Consider the following 17192-nt stretch of genomic DNA (forward strand, 5'->3'; position numbering starts at 1 on the left):
TTCCCCCCCATCCATGCACCTTTTGTTGGTCACTACGAAGGGATGGAGATGTGAGGGACTCGAGTTTCACCAGCAACCCTCTGCGTCCTGCTGGGGGACCTATAGCCAGGTTAGTAGGGCAAGAGAGAGACTGCTGTGATTTAGACATTCCCCATCTTCTCTGACATTTTCTCTAAACAAGTTAATGAATTTACAGGGGCTAGCAGTGCACTGCAAGTCACACTAAATACATTCAAAAGTGCTCCGTGCCCTTCCTATACCTTAATGCTAGCTCACTTTGTATGCTTTCTGTGTGCCAGGAACAAGACAGGTATTAAAATCTCATCGAGGTCCTCAAAAGTGGTGCTATTATTTTCCCCATTTTACTCATAAGAGAATGAACCTTTGGAGGGATCATATAATTTGTCTAAAATTGCCTAGTTAATAAATAACCATACCTAAGAATTTTGACCCTTAACTCTTTTTGCCTCTAACATTTTTGGTGGGCTCTATCTTTGTATAATCCCACAGAAAAGACCAACTATCTAGAGATGTGCTTCTCTCAATAGCGTGCAGCTACTTTGATTTTCCTAAACCTCTATATCTCTCTCTGTAACCCACAATACAGACACCCAGTGACCTTACTGGCTGCCTGGAGATCCATAGGAGGGATTGCAACTTCATATTATAATGAAAAGAAACTTTCGGGAAAACTTGTAGTAGCAATTTAGTTTAAAAGCTGATCTTGGGGTGCTGGGGTGGCTCAGTTGTTTAAATACCCGACTCTTGATTTCAGTTCAGGTCATGATCTGGTTCATAGGATTAAGTCCTGGGTTGGGCTCTGCACTGGCAGAGAGGAGGCTGCTGGGGATTCTCTCTCTCCTTCTCTCTGCCCCTCCCCTGCTCACGCAGGCACTCTCTCTTCCTCTCTCTCTCTCTCAAAATAAATTTTAAAACTTTTTTTAAAAAGCTGATATTAAAGGCCTTTTACTGGTATTAAGAGCTGAAATGTGCTCCCACCCAACCAAATTCATATGTTGAAGTCCTAATTCCCAATACCTCAGAATATGACTGTGTTTGAAAGTAGGGCCTTTAAAGAGGCAATGAAGGTAAAATAAGGTCTTATGGGTGGGCCTTCATCCAATGTGAGTGGTGTCCTCACAAGAAGAGGAGATTAGGGGCGCCTGGGTGGCTCAGTCGGTTAAGCATCCAACTTCAGCTCAGGTCATGATCTCACGGTCCGTGAGTTCGAGCCCCGCGTCAGGCTCTGTGCTGACCGCTCACAGCCTGGAGCCTGTTTCGGATTCTGTGTCTCCCTCTCTCTCTGACCCTCCCCCATTCATGCTCTGTCTCTCTCTGTCTCAAAAATAAATAAACGTTAAAAAAAAAGAGAGGAGATTAGGACACAGACACAGAGAGGAAAGACCATGTGAAGACACAGAGAGTAGATGGCCATCTACAAGGCAAGGAGAAAGGCCCTCGGAAGAAATCAACCATACAAATACCTTGATCTTGGACTTCTAGCCTCCAGAATCATGAGAAAATGGGGGGTATAGCTCAGTGGAAGAGCATTTGACTGCAGAATCATGAGAAAATGGATTTCTGTTGCATAAACCACCGAGCCTGTGGTACTCTGTTATGGGGGCTCCAGCAAACTAATACAGATGGAGTTGGAAAATTGCTAGTTCTGTGTCTGAAATTAAGAGCCTTCCTGATTATTCACAATTCCCTTTTTAAAAATCAGAAATCTGGACCAGAAATACAAATAGTTACAGGTCAAAGTAAGAATTTCAAATGATTTCACAAGTTATTTAATCATACTGGAATTTTATTGCCCCAAATAGAACTTGACCAAGAGGATAGGTGACTGGGGCCTTGGCATCTTATGTTATTCAGTTCAACTTGATGATGCTTATGGTGTTTGATCTGAGGGCAAATCAGAGACGTTCTGGCATTTCTTCACACAGCTAATTGAGTACATTTACCATGGAAAGGACAAACTTTTGCAGATTCTCACCTAATTTGTTGTGCATGGACAAATGCAGTCGTGCCTGAGAAGTGATAGCAATGACTGCTGTTGAAATCAGAGGAAAATATGTGCATGGCTAACGGAAAGAGAAATCTCAATACAGAGAGAGAAAAGTGAAGAATGAAATAAACCTGTTCAAAGACCTTAAAAAGGATTGTCTCTAACAAAAGTCGTTTTGACTTTCAATTCAATAAATATTTTTAAAGTGCATGCATGGTAGTATGGGGGAAATTAGAATTTAGAAATTAACCCTGGCTCTGACCTCAAATACTTCTTGATATGATATGAGAAAAAAAGACACAGACACAAATAGCCATAGTTTCATGTAGTCTTTGATAACATCTGTCATGGAAATTAAAAATGTAATGAAATCACAGAGGACAGACAAGGTCATTGGACAAGCTGGGGCATTGGGCAAGACCTACTACGAGACACGTTTGTTTCGGGTCTGGAGGTTGTGTAGCGTTTACACAGGTGGGGTGGCAGAGGGAGGAGCTTTCTAGACAGATTAGTACAAGGAGAAACAGATGTTGTGGAGTGCAAATCATGTTCAGTGAAAAAGTAGGAATCTTACATGACGGAAAGCATTGAGAGGATGGGGCCAGTGATCTTGCACTTGGAGTTAAAGGGCCTAGGCTTGAGTCCTGTGTTCCCCATTTACTAGATTTATGACCTCAATCTCCTTGAGCCTCAAATTCCTCATCTGTGAAATAGGAATAATGACTCAGACTCACAATTATGAAGATTAGAAGTGAGTAGTCTGTGTGAAGTCTCCACCCAGCAAAGTCTGATATGCAACAAAAATTTAGCAAATGTTGGCTGAACCTAAGTAACTAGGCTTAATTTTATAGAAAATGGAGAGCTGATAAGGTTTTTGAGCATGAAAGTAACATGACCAGAAGTAGGCATTTGGAAATTTATCCCTGTAGTACTGTGTGTGTAGAATGAATTCAAGGGTGGCCACTAGCACAGATTTGAGTTAATGGGAGCCTGAAGCAGAGCCACACTGGGAGGGGATGTGGAAGAGGTGATGAGTATGAGTGTTTGAGGGCCAATGGTGCTGGGATCTGCTCCTGGGGACATAGACGACTGTTCAGAAACTCATGCTCCGGGTTCTGTGGCTCTTTACTCAAGTAGTGGCATGACTTTTACTGAGATTTTTAATCTCTGCAGATCCCCAGTTTTCTCATCTATAAAACAAAGAGGTTAGAAAAATCTCTAAGTATTCTTACGGCACTAAAATAGTTCATACCTATTTGAATCAATAAAATTTGTGAAGCTAATTAAATGGGAAGGCAAACAGCATAAAGGAGGAGGAGAACCTGAAGGTAGTGCAAAGCAAAAAGCTTTAAACATGAGTTAGCAGGTCAGTGACTGATATCATTGCTAGGAGTGTGGAAGAGAGGAAAATGAACAGGCTTGGGGGAGAATATGATGGATGTCATTTCTAACAGTTGAAAGGGCTCTCCTTCAAAGAATTAGACTTGTGGTTTTATGAGTCCTCAAGAAATCACTTATTTTATATTATCTCTCATCCTGTAAACATCAGGTTTGAAAGCAAATATTTTTCTTTAATTTACAGATTCTTTTCATTGGAGATTCAACCAATAGAGGAATAATGTACTATCTGATCGAAAGACTAAATGAAACCTTGCAAGAATGGCAGAAGGTCCACGGCACAAAATTCTACCACAATGTCAATGGTGGGAAGACTTTGGTCAGTTATTCCTACTATCCCCAGTTCTGGATAAGCCCTTCATTGAGACCAACATTTGAAAAAGCACTTGAACATCTCTTGCAAAGGTACAGTGGAACTCTTATGTATGGCACAATGCCATAATGTGCTGATGTTTTACTAGCGGTCATAATGGCTCACTGTATATCAAATGTGCTGAAAAGCTTAAATGCCAAGTAATATGGCTGAAAATGAGTTGGAAACGACAAGGGGGTCCTGTGATCAGGATGCTAGATATGGTTCAGTGAAATGTGAGGCACTGCTGTTAAAATGTTTGCCATCTGTTTCAAGGCAACATGTGTTGTTTTCCTTCCTGGATTTCAGATCACGTCCCCTGGAGAATACAGGCCAGACCGTATTGGTCGTTGGTGGTGTTCAGTGGCTTAATTCCAATCACCTACAAATTATTCACAAGGTTTTGAAGAGGTAGGTTTCTGAAGTAATAACTGTCATTAGTATCCTAAGTTAAAAAGAAAAGTCACCCTTAATGTGACTAAATTTCATCAAGATTTTATCTAAAGAGCAGTTTGTAATTTAGAATAACATACTTGAAGTCTAGTTTAAAATGTTTCAAAATACTTTCGTATCCAATCACTGGATGGCTCTTCATTATCCAAATTTGAATTTACTATGGGTAAAAACATGCCCAATGGCACATAAAACTCTACCCACAAAAAAAACACCCTAAAATGTATCATATTTATAAAATGAGAATTTAGTCTTATAAGCTAATTATCACATTCTAGAAGAATTCCAGTGTATTTGTTTATGTAAGCACAAACATCTAGAAATGTAATCAAAGTTTATGACCTCAGAATTCTGATTCACAGGGAAAATTTACTCAATATCCTTGTGATCATCAAAACTTTGGGAATTGGATTTCATCTCCCAGTGGATGGACTGCATTTCTTGACACAGGTAGGCCCATTCCCTCCAGGCTATGTGAACTTTGTGGTTCCTATAAGAATCTTTGCTGGTGTCTGAAAAAGAACCCACAAGACAGTACGCAATACTCAGCAGCCTTCATAAAAATCAAAGGAGGATAATATAGTTAAGGATTATGATTTCAAACCAGTTATAATTACTCCGGGAAATAAGGAGACCATATCACATGAATACATTGTGGATGCTTTGAGCTCATAAGAGAAGAAAAGGGATGCCGAGCTATGAAAAAAACAAAGAACTGGGGGGTAGATGAGAGAGATTAGGCTTTAAGTATCCCCTTACCCCACTAATGTTTCATACACCTTTAAAGACTCATGCTGGAACCACAAATGAAATTGTCAGTATCAATGAGTACTTTGGGGAAGAGTGGCTTTTTTGAAGATGATTTCTGACTGATTGCTTTTCAAAAAAAAAAAAAGTCTTTGAAGTAGCATCATTAGTTTTTCCTTTCCTTGGATATTCATAAGTGGGAGGAGTTAGAAGCCTCTGACCAGTTCTTCTTGAAAAGAGTAAATTAGTCTCAACACTGAATAGAAGTCTAAGAAAAGAAAAGGCAACATCTGTAGGCAAGAGAACCAGCTGCTCTTGTTCAAGTGAGGAGAGTTCACGGGCAGGCAGGTTTGTGTGCAGTTGCTTCAGGGAGCTCAGGGGAGCACTGGGAATTGGGGAGACAGGAAGCTGTCCGTGTACTGTGTAAACTGAGTGAGATTTATTTTTGTATAATAATGTTGAGCTCTCCTAGCTCTCCCCGGTGCAGATTACACAACCCCCTCTCCCTTCTTGCCACCTCGCCTGCCAAGATGCTAGATCTGTGATGCAAAAACAGAACTGGTAGAAAGTGGCCCAAGTCAAGCCTCCAAATTCAGCTTCTTGGAGTTAGTGTGGGGAAGTTAGGGTCACTTAAAATGAGTGCAGGTAGTTTGCATGTTGGGTAGCTGAAGGGTTGGAGACTGTGAGGGATTAGACGAGGGCTCCTTTGATAATTTTTGCTGTGGGTTTTGAGTTAAATCTCCTTTAATGTTATTTGAAGGCTATAGTCAAGGTTACAGTTGATTCTTGAGAATTCTTCTCTGAGCCCCACTTTCCTCCTTGCCAAAACTGGAGTACTTAGGGCCCCTACTTATATGTAGGTTCCTAACTCTGAATCAGTTCATCTCAGCAGACAGCAAACTTTTCTACAGCACTTGCTTTGTGCCAGATCCTGTGTTAAATACTATCCTTCCCACCAGGGCTTTGATGGTCCTCATCAGTCTTTTCAAACTGAATGAAGGCAAAAGGAGGGGAGAAATGGAAAGGAAAGAATAGAATGAAAGAGAAAGGGATAATATCAAGTGGCGGCAGAAAATAAGGGTGAACTCAATCATGGGCTTCCATGACCATTCACGAGCTTGCCTCTGCCTTCCTCTGTGGACTCATCCCTACATATACACAAACGTGCACACACACACACACACACACACACACACACACACACATGCACCACTACTGAGCTCAGTCCTACTGGGCAACTTTCAGTTTCTCAAGCACACCATGCTCTCAGACACTTCCAGGTCTTTGAAATCACTGTTCCTTCCTCATGGAGCCCACCTCTCACCAACTCCTCACCTGAACAACTTCCAGTCACCCTTCCAGTGTTAGTTTACCATGGGGCAGACTTAACTGATGCACTAGACTCAATTGGCTACTCCTGCTATGAGCTCCTATAATAATGTCTTGTGACTTTATTCATGTCGCTCAACAGATACAATCCTTGGTTGTCTGTCTCCCCTGCTAGACTAACCTCTGTGAGAGCAAGGACTGGGGAGGGAGGGCTGCATTGCTCACTCTGGTACCCCAAATGCAAAACCCAATTCTCAGCAGATGGTGGATTTTCAAAAAAATATCCCATGCAAGGAGTGAGTGATACTTCATATGATTTAGCTGCTCCCAGATCGCCCCTTCAAGGCTGAAATATTCATTCAACTGGGCCACTGGGAGTGTGACCCAGTAAGGACTCACACCTGACTGCTGACAGTACTGCCTTTCTCTGCCGAGCCCCAACTTGCCAGTGCAGGAGTGCCAAGATTCAGTCCCCTTTCCCCAATTGGGCCATCCTGGAGGGACCCTGCCAGCTCTAAAACTCCCAGGGGGATGCACAAAAAGCCTCTGTTGGAGCTACATCACTTCCTTATAAGTGTTTGATCCCCAAAGCTCTCTACTGTTATGTAAATTCCCATCTCAGAATCTATTTCCCAGAGAACCAACCTTTCTCTAGAAAACTCTCTTAAGAAACTGCTTACTGTAAAGTTCCATATACCTTTCATAATCAGACATATTAAAGTTGAGAAAATACTTGTAACTGGACAAGAAGAAGCCTGCAAACAATATTGAGCATCACGGTTCACATGATGGCACAGACGAAATTCACATGTGTTTCCTTGCTCTAGATTCCTTCAGTGGGAATTTTTTCTGTTCACTACTTTTATTTTGGGGGAAATGATGTCCCATAAAGATTAGGTATGCTAGCACAGTGGAGAAGACAGAAAATTAGACCTATGTGTACTGCTTCTGTTACTTTGCAGCCTTATCAACAAATGCAAGTGATTCACTTTTTCACCGGGAAAATGAACAGCATTTTTGTCCTTTAGAAAAGGCAAGAGCAATCTCCTCCCTCTGTCAGTTTGGGTTTTCTAAGAAACAGCAGACAAGATTAGCAAAATAAGGGGATTTATTAAAGAGAATGTCTGGAAAGGATAAAGGGAAGGGTGCCAAGTAGGCAGGAAGAGTTTCAGGGGATAGCACCCAGTGCATATCCCTCAATCTTGCACCAAATATTTTTTTGAGTGTCTACTATGCATTGGGCACTGTGGTTGGCTGTAATGTGTCTGATATGAAGGGAGTGGAAGGATGGATGAGGTAGGAAGAGTCTCAGACTACAGGTCAGTCTAAGAAAATCCTAACCAGGCTGATGAGGAATCTCAGAGTTAGAGTAGTTAGTGCAGGGTCCCTCTTCTCAGCATTGGATCTGAATTAGACTTTCTGCCAAGCGCCATTGTTGCTTTGGACATGGTTGGGAGGAAGGGAAGAATATGATCCGAAAAAGCAGCGGCTGGAAATTTCACTCAATTCTGCTGCCCCCCTGAAGCACACTCCTCTTCTCTGGCGCCCCCACCTCCATTCAGTAGGCAAACCTCACTCTGCTTTGGATCCTCTTCCTGAAGCCTCACTGTCCAGCTGTCCCCCTGCCCCTGCACAGCTATTCCTTCTTCTGACTAGCCCAGAGCCCAGCATATTTAAATCCATTAAAGGACTGAGCAAATGTTTACAAATCTATTTCTCCTGTTAGAATACAATGTCTTAAGAGCAGGGGCCATGATTTCTTTTCCCTTGTATTCTTGTCCCTTAGCAGAGCTAAGCACAAAACAGACACTAATTAATATTCAAATGACTAAATGAATAAAAGTCCAAATAGATGGAGACAGCCTTTGTGATTTTCAAATTTTGACTTTTAAAGTAAGACTTTTAAGTATTTCAATGGATGTTTGTGGGAAATAAAACTAATTTTCATAGAAGGAAAAGTTCCAAACTGTGTGTCATTATAGATATTTATGTGTTGGTGTTTTATATATACATAAATGTTTATATTTATATTTTGAATAAAAAACTGATAACACATCTTTACTTAAGAAATGAATGTGAAGGGCACCTGGGTGGCTCAGTCATTTGAGCCTCTGCCTCTTCATTTTGGCTCAGATCACGATACTCTGCATCAGGCTCCATGCTGAGAGTGGAGCCTGCTTAAGATTCTCTCTCTCCCTCTACCACTACCCCCCCCCCCACTGCTCTCTCTCTCTCTCTCTCTCTCTCTCTGTCTCTCTAAAATAAAATTTAAAAAAATGCATGTGAAATTAAGTCTTTTTCCTGTAGTGGGATCTATCTGTAAAAAAGACGATATTTACATGATTTCTACCTGAGTTATTAAATCATAAAACAATCCTCAATAAAAATTCTCATTCTTCTCTTTTGCAATACAGAGTGAAGTTCAGAACTTATGGAAAGAAAATTTGATTATTCTGGATGCTGCAAAGACATATGGCTATGAAGTGGTTGACACATTTACTATAACGATGGGGCGATACAAAGAGTTTTTGCAGGGGACATGTGGATGTCATTTCCATGAGGTATTTACGCTGGCTCTTTATTTATTGTATCTTTTGATTGGTTAGATTTCTCATTATATCTTTAATTATATTCTGAGTCTTATTTTGTATTAAAAAACTATGTCCGGAGGAGATTAAATGATGTATTCACCATTACTCAGCCAGAGCATTTAGCAATCACAACTTGAGACTCTACAAAATAAGATGTTAAAAAAGAATTAGTTTTTATGTAGACATTTAACAACTAGAATCACTGGTCAATGAAAGCAGGAAGATGGAAACGTGGAGAGCACTTGCCTTGACTAACAGACTCTCAACCTTCCCATAGGAAATTGTGGCCAGAGAAGGTATAAAATGTCTTTAGTGGAGCATGAAAATCAAGACAATTTAATGTGCTAAACTAATGAACGACCTTCCTCCATTGGTTTATCTAATGCATTAGACAGGTGGGCCTGTGTTTTGAGTAGTCCCCAACACCCCGTGGTGAAAATTATTTCATTTGCGGTCAGTAATGTATTAGCCTAAACTGATAAGGTGATAGCAGACAATAATTTTAACCTCCCTTCCCCCCCACCATTTTTTCAAACTCTGTGATTATTTCCTCTTTATATCACTTGAATAAAATCTTAGTAAGTCCCATAACTTTAAAACCACTTTCAGATAATAAGAGTGAAAAATTATTTTCAGGCGTAAGAAGAATGACAGTTCAGTACTAAAATTGCCCAGTCCTGTTATAACCACATGAAGTCATTTCCTTCCCCCAGCTCAGGCCCTCTTGGGTCTCAAAGCCTAAAGGAGGAGAGAGGGTGTAGGAGCTTTCTTTCCTCTTTCTCTCACCCCTTTCGTCACTGGGTCAGGTTAGGGAGATGTTAAGGACAATGAAAGTCTTACTTGACTGGTGTAAGCATAACCCATTGATGTGCTTTCTGGGTAGGGCATGCTAATTCTTGTTAAAGTGCTTTCGTAGACTTCCTTGAAGACCCTCCTTCCCACTGGGGCCCTCTGACTATGCCTTCCTTGATAGAGGCAATACCTGGGCCCCTTGACTTCCAATTGTTCCTCCTCTGTTGTGGATCACCTTGCCACTCCAGGCACCCTCCTGAAAACTATTCAAAATAGCACTAGGCTTGCTATACTGTTGCCCACCTTTGGTCCACCAGAAACACTCATGCACACTTGCTCTGCTCTTGCTAGAAATAGAGTTAGCTGCCAATACAGCCCTCTCTCTCTTTCACTCTTTCTTGCTCTTGGTCTCACTCTTGCTCTCATTCTCCCGGCCATCTTAAAGCTCATCTATAGCCACAGTGTCTCATACCAATTCTAATGCTCCCCAAACCCTAAAGGACATATGCCCACTTCTTAAAGTTGGTCTCTCGAAGGTCCCTCTCATTTGGCTTGAAGCAAGGGTAAAGCAATTCCTTATGAGGGAGAAAGACTGTCAATCATCTGGACAACTCACATGGAAAATCTCTCTCTTCCTTCGTCTTCATTTCCCTACTCTTTTAATGAGACAAAGGTTTGCAAAACTGGATTTTGTTTGTACTTTTTCAAGTTTTGCATACATTGTTTTGGAGTATGAAGTTACTTGGCTCCTGTTGTTTGCTCTAGATCTTAGGAGCTTCTGCTGAAAGTGCAATGGAAGAAAAAAACTGCAGTGTCTCATCTGATCATTTTGCCAGACACAGGATCTCTTGTTCTTTCTCAAATGGCCCCCTTCGTAAACCAGAAGGCAGTCATTGGACTGACTAGGGAAATGACCACTAAAGGTTTCTTGGATCCTGTTTTTCAGCCTTAAGATGACTATCAGAATTCATTTTGGTCCTCAGATTTTTATGGCTACCCAAAGTTACTGACACTGCATTGGTTCTTCTGGATATGTTATATTTTTTCTATGTTATATTTTTTACATATAATTTTGTAGGACAAATGGAGCTGCATCTCAGGGAAGTGGGAGCCTGCACCCAGAGTAGACAGCATGGCATTTTAAGTTTTGGTCTAGCAACTTGAAGCTTGGCCATGTTGTTGCAGCACAGATTTTACACTGTAGGAGACTATGTGTTTATTTATTTCTTCCACACACAAAAAAAATATAACACCCTTTGAGTTCCTATTCTATTTGCAAAAAGTCAAGACTTAGAGATACAAGAGCAGGTAGCCAGAAAGGGAAAAAAAATAATCTTACAGCTGAGCCAGCCCAGTATCATAGTTGGCTGCAAAAACAAGTCAAAGGTTGCCAAAACCCACATAAAACAGGGACTTTGAAAGACAATATACTGATCTTTTTTTTTTTTTGCCTCTTTTAGAAAAGGTTTATTTATTTACTTATTTTTATATAATGTGTCTTCAATTAGTATTTTAGAGGATGGTATCTGTTTTTCTTTTTCATCTTTAGTGCTTGGGAAGTCTAAAAAGGAGAAGTCTTCCAAAGATTTCCAGCATGGCTCCAATTAAAAACAGAAGATGCCCTTCCCACATGATTGCATTACATGTGTCTCCTGCCACAGCATTAACCGGTTGACACTAATAGTCATGGAATTTGAGAACTACAACAAAGGCTCTTTGAACCATCAGAACTAGAATATTGGCTTATAAATATTACTTATAAAAATAGCTTTAATTTGCATAGCAATAATTTAAGCATGTCAGGTGAAATTATGTCACTTATTTGACTTTATAATTATGTGTAATCATCACGTACAAATTGTTTTTTAAGCCCTATTTTTTAAGTTTATTTATTTATTTTGAAAGATAGCAGATAGGGGATAGCAGATCCCAGAATTTATCAGAGAGAGAGAGAGAGAGAGAGCAGGAGGGGCAGAGAGAGAGGGAGAGAGAGAGAGAATCCTAAGCAGGCTCCACACTATCAGTGCAGAGCCCAATATAGGGCTCGAACTCACGAACCATGAGATCATGACTTGAGCCAAAACCAAGAGTCAGATGCTTAACTGACTGAGCCACCCAGGCACCTCAAGCCCTATTTTTAATGCATGTTGACTTGGCAAGCTACATAGGTATCCTCCAAATTATCTTAATTGATTCTGGAGCAGCATTACCGTTTTGAAGTTTTATTTTTTGAGCTAAAATACTTCTGGGGGCATTTGCCTTTCCAGTTACACTGCAGAGTGATAAGGTCATCTTTCTCAACTGGCTCTCTTCATCACAAAGTCTCTACACCCGTTCATCACTTTGGCATAATTGCGGCTTAAGTCTTGAACAAAATGCACCTCTTGTAGCTCAGGACGTTTCTACTGCTGACGCTGAGGTTTTACAATCTTTCTAAGCTATCACCCAACATCTTAAATCACTGTTAGCTTATTATAAAGAATCAAGAAAATCTAAAGGCCCTTGCAAAGTATGACTTGATGATTAATGTAGCAAGCCAGGGAAAAGGAGATTATTGGCCTCATGTAAAACATATTAAAGGACAGAAATTTGTTAATAATAACCATTTTTTCCCTCTGTGCTCATCTTATGAGCTGACAAAGCAATTTGTCATACAGGAATAGCAAGAATTAAAATCAGCTGTGCTAGAACCATGAGAATTTGAGTTGTATCTTCTGGTGTTCAATTAAGCCATTCCCACAATAGATCCTCACATACCTAAGAAGGATTGCTACAACAATTACAGTAAGATCTTGTTGCGTCCTCTGATTTGTCGTGAGGATTCTATCAGAGACATAACACACCTGCATCAGTTGACTCTTGTTGCCACAGGTAAGACGAGAGGTCTCGGCCCACCTCTTTCATCTGTCAAGTCACCACGAGAGAGAGTATGTTGCCGCCATGGATCTCTAAACAATTTCCCAACCGGTGTGCATCAATGTTGACTAAAATGTTCCTGCTGGTTAAAAAAGCAGGTGTTTCTCTTCATGGGCAGAAATGGAATTTTGTTTTCCCAACATTTATGCAGGACAACAAACAGGATCCAGGTAGTTTTTTCCCAAGAGTGGTTTTGGATGGTGCTGTTAGTTATGTGGCAAACATCTAGTGTGAACAAGCTAAAACCTGGGAAGGATACAAAAATATTATCAGCCCAAACCTGGCTGCAGGAGGGGCAAAACCACAACGGTTACGTGATTATTAATTAGTCTAATCAGCTGTACAGACCTTATATGATATCTCTGTTTTCTGGCAGATGTAGCTACACCTCTTGCCTCAGTTCTCCCCCCCCCCCCCCCGGAAAAAAAAAATCCCTCTGATCACTACCCAGCTCTAATACCACTAGGTTTCCTTTCATTCTGGAACCATGGAAAGAAGAAAAGATTGTTAGTTCTTTGTGAGAGATGGTTTCCTATTACTATTTAATCTTCATCTTATACTCTTGATTATTTAAGTTTAATTATGTAAACAAAAGCTTATCTGGCCTAGAAAAGTTTTCCTTCTGTGTTATGGGCTTAAAGTTTTTCCCTTTCTCCCTCAAACTTTAAAAAGTTGTCATAAACCCAATGAAGAAAAAAGCCTTTAAATTCATTTATCCAGAAAATTGTGGTAATGACTTTTGGAGAAAAAAGGACAACTGATTCAAATACAGTTAGCGTGGATGGCAGATCTCAGAATTTATCAGCATGGCTATTTTTTTTTTAATTTTAACGTTTATTTATTTTTGAGACAGAGAGAGACAGAGCATGAACAGGGGAGGGGCAGAGAGAGAGGGAGACACAGAATCCGAAACAGGCTCCAGGCTCTGAACGGTCAGCACAGAGCCCGACGCGGGGCTCGAACTCACAGACCGTGAGATCATGACCTGAGCCGAAGTCGGATGCTTAACCGACCGAGCCACCCAGGTGCCCCTCAGCATGGCTATTTTTAATAAATTAGCAATGGCAATTTAATTCAACAAAATTTTGTGTCTGTGTGAGCTGTACTAACTACTATAAAATGAGCTAGGAGAACATTTTTTAGGGTCTCCTTGAGTATCTCAAACTCAACATATCCCCAAAGAGAGAAGTATAATAGTCCCTTTAAACTTTCTTCTCTAGAAGGCCTGGATTTTCTTTATTGCACTCTCATTTACAAACTAGTATCATTCTTGACTCCTTCTTATCTTTCCCCAGCCCGCAACAACCTCTGACCAGCTACTTACCAAGTCCTTACCCACTAAATATTCTGCTGAACCTTTCTCCATACTCTGTTCCACTTGCCTCAACCTTGTTTATTCTTTTATTTAATTTCTTTGTGAGCCCAGTTCTTGAGCTAAATGGTAGTGATGCAAACATAAATAATAAACATTCTCTTCCCTCAAGACAGTGTAGTCAGGGGATCAGGCATAAAAGCCCATATTATGAAACAATATGTTAAGTAGCATGTTATACATATAAATAGGATATTGTGATAACACCAAGAAAGGGCACTTAACCCAATCTGAAGATTGAGTGAACCTCCTCTTGAAAATTATCCAAGTTGATTGTTAAAGGATGAGTAGTCAGGCTAATAGGGTGATGGCAGAAAGGAGGCCATTCAACCCCATGGGACAATGTAAACCACATTAGCTTTGAAATAACTTGATGTTCTCAGGAAATCACAGGCAATTCTGTATATTGTAGAACATCGACTATAATAGGGTCCTGGGAAAGGTGGGCTAAGGCCAGATCATAGTTAAGAGCTTAGACTGTATCCTATAGGTAGTGGAGAGCCAATGAAAGGTTTGATAGAGAAATGAGATGGTCACATATTTGTTTCAAATAGGTAAGTCTGATAACATGAAGGGGGGCAGAGTGAAAGAGGACAGAGTCTGGGAGAGAAGTTAGGAGACTTTTTCAGAAGTCAGGTGAGAGATGATAAAAGCTCGCCCAAATCAGGACAGAGACTGCAAGCATAAGAGAGAAGGAGAATACAAGCCCTATTTTAAAAATAAAACCTGTAGATCTTATCTGCAGCATGAGGGAGTAGAAAGACTCAAAGACGATTCCTAACTTGGATGATGGATTAGAGCTGAACCAGCAACTGAGTCAGAGAATGACAGAAGGTACAAGCTCAGGGAAAAGATGATGAATTCAGTTTTGAACATGTTATGTTTGAGATGCCTGTAGGACATCCAGGTGGAGATCTCTTACAGGCAGTTGGCTATACAAGTCTGAAGCTTGAGGTGCAGGGTGGGGCTGGAGATAAAAAGTTAGACGTCATCAGAAAACAGAACTGTTGAAACAATGAAAATAGATCATCCAGAAAAAGTGAGTAGAGTAAGAGGAACTGAGGATAGAACTCTTGGAGACACCAATATTTAAGCAAAGTTTGGAAAAATAGGAACATTTGAATTTAGAAAATAAACTGATAGAGGAAAACTCTTAGTAGAGTGTGGTGCGACAAAAAGTCAAAAAGTGAAAATTTGTAGAGATCGAAATAGCATTAATGTTGTCAAATGTAATGGATAGATGTATTAAGATAAGGATTTTTAAATAGTCATGGATTTGGCATTAAGAAGGTCTTTTCTGATCACTTTAAGAGAAATTTCAGTAATTTCAGCCTCGGTGGCTCAGTCGGTTAAGTGTCCAACTTCAACTCAGGTCATGATCGCATGGTTTGTGGTTTCGATCCCCACATTGGGCTCTGTGCTGACAGCTCAGAGCCTGGACCATACTTCAGATTCTCTGTCTCTGTCTCTCCGCCCCTCCCACACTTGACTCTATTTCTCTCTCAAAAATAAACATTAAAAAAAAAAAAAAAAAGAGTGATTGCAGTAAAGGGGCTCCTAAGTGGCTCAGTCAGTTAAGCATCCATCTTTGGCTCAGATAGTGATCTCACAGTTCGTGAGCTCAAGCCCTTTGTCAAGCTCTGGGCTGACAGCTCAGAGCCTGGAGGCTCCTTCAAATTCTGTGTCTCCCTCTCTCTCTCTCTCTGCCCCTCTTCCACTTGTGCTCTCTCTCTCAAAAATAAATAAACTTTTTTTTTAAAGAGCAATTTCAATAAAATTTTAGGGGCACAAATAAGACTACAATAGATTGAGGAGGTATAAGAAGCGAGAAAAGGAGACTGGAAAGCCTTTCAACAAGTGAAAATAAGAAAAACGTGGGGCACTCGGTTGAATGTCCAACTGTCCAACTCTTGATTTCAGCTCTGTCATGATCCCAGGGTCGTGGAGTCTGCTTAAGATTCTCTCTCTCCCTCTCTCTTTTCCCCCCTCTCTCTTGAAGGAAGGAAGGAAGGAAGGAAGGGAGAAAGGAAGGAAGGAAGGAAAGAAGTAAGAAAAAAGAAAGAAAGAAATGGGGAAAGATACTGGACTTAGACAAAGTAGTCTAGGGTAGGAGGAACTGCTTTTCATGTTTATGGGCAGAAAGAGAATAATCTCTACCACAGAATACATCAAGAATACAAGAGGGCATAGGAGGAAGGCCCCTGATAATGTGGGGGGAGGATCAAGTCAAGGACACTGTAAATAGTTGGTCGGGTGCTGCTAAATGAACAAGGTTGGCTGGAGGGCCTCTTCTTCTCTATGATGTATTTGCCCTAGACTTTTGCAATATTTTCATCTTAGAACCTTCACTTTCAACTACTCAAATTCATCCTTAGTATCCCCACCAGAATGTGTCTATAGTTCCAACCCAATGTTGTCATTCAAAACCTTTCAATGGCCCTGTAACTAAAGAGGAATCACATGAGCTTTCACTGCCTACCATTCCTAAACCCCTTTTGGGGGAAAGCGACTCTAGACAGTTTATTCTGTGTAAAATAATTTGTGCTCATTCCATCATCTGCAAGTGAATTCTAGCTTTTTCCACTGGATGATTAGATTAGAAATCAGTGCCTGCTGAAAATGAATTCCTTAGCCCTAAGGGAGCCCAGTCTTTCCTGGGATGGTTTGCTACAAAATCCTGTTCTGGAAGGAGCATCCTCTATTGAATGGTGGTAACAGCAATTACATCAGGGTCTCTCTCTTAAAAAGGATAATTAAATAAAAGATGAATGAAGAGTGCCAGTCACTCTATGTGAACTAGTGTTATGACCCCATGAGTCAGCTGTACATGCCAACTTCTGCAGTACTAGAACCTAGAATGTCAGTATGCCTAAGAAGGAGATGTTGACCCATAACTATTTCATGTTTTTTGCAGTAAACCCTCATTTTGGGGGGATAGTGCCAACCTTTAAAAGTCAAGCTAAGATGGGCTCTGCACTACCTTGATTAGCATTTTCTACTTTATGTTTTGATGCTCTACCCAAGTAAAAACAGGATCTGTGGTTTGGGGAATTCTGTGTACTCCTCCACTGTAAAGATTCTCAAATAATATTAGTATTTTAAATGATCCAAAAAGCCGTTACAGCAAAGAAACTATTTAACTTTGTTTGACCCAGTTTTCCCCAAACATTTTTGACCACAGAACCACTTTTCTTTTTTTAATAACACTGTTAACACCTCACTAAGCACACTTTG

At 40.5% G+C, this 17192-nt stretch overlaps 1 protein-coding gene across 7 annotated transcripts in view; it reads left to right on the forward strand.

Annotated features, from left to right (window-relative positions):
- The window catches only part of CPED1 (cadherin like and PC-esterase domain containing 1), a 282494-nt gene that overhangs the window by 254936 nt on the left and 10366 nt on the right, over window positions 1–17192 (forward strand). For all 7 annotated transcript variants that reach the window (XM_045495428.1, XM_045495426.1, XM_045495430.1 and 4 more), the window contains 4 exons: window positions 3591–3811; window positions 4068–4169; window positions 4574–4661; window positions 8702–8848. In XM_045495428.1, coding sequence (XP_045351384.1) covers window positions 3591–3811; window positions 4068–4169; window positions 4574–4661; window positions 8702–8848 — 558 coding nt within the window. The remainder of the gene's footprint in view (window positions 1–3590; window positions 3812–4067; window positions 4170–4573; window positions 4662–8701; window positions 8849–17192) is intronic.

The sequence above is a fragment of the Leopardus geoffroyi genome, chromosome A2, assembly GCF_018350155.1.
Source record: "Leopardus geoffroyi isolate Oge1 chromosome A2, O.geoffroyi_Oge1_pat1.0, whole genome shotgun sequence".
Taxonomy (NCBI): Eukaryota; Metazoa; Chordata; class Mammalia; order Carnivora; family Felidae; genus Leopardus; species Leopardus geoffroyi.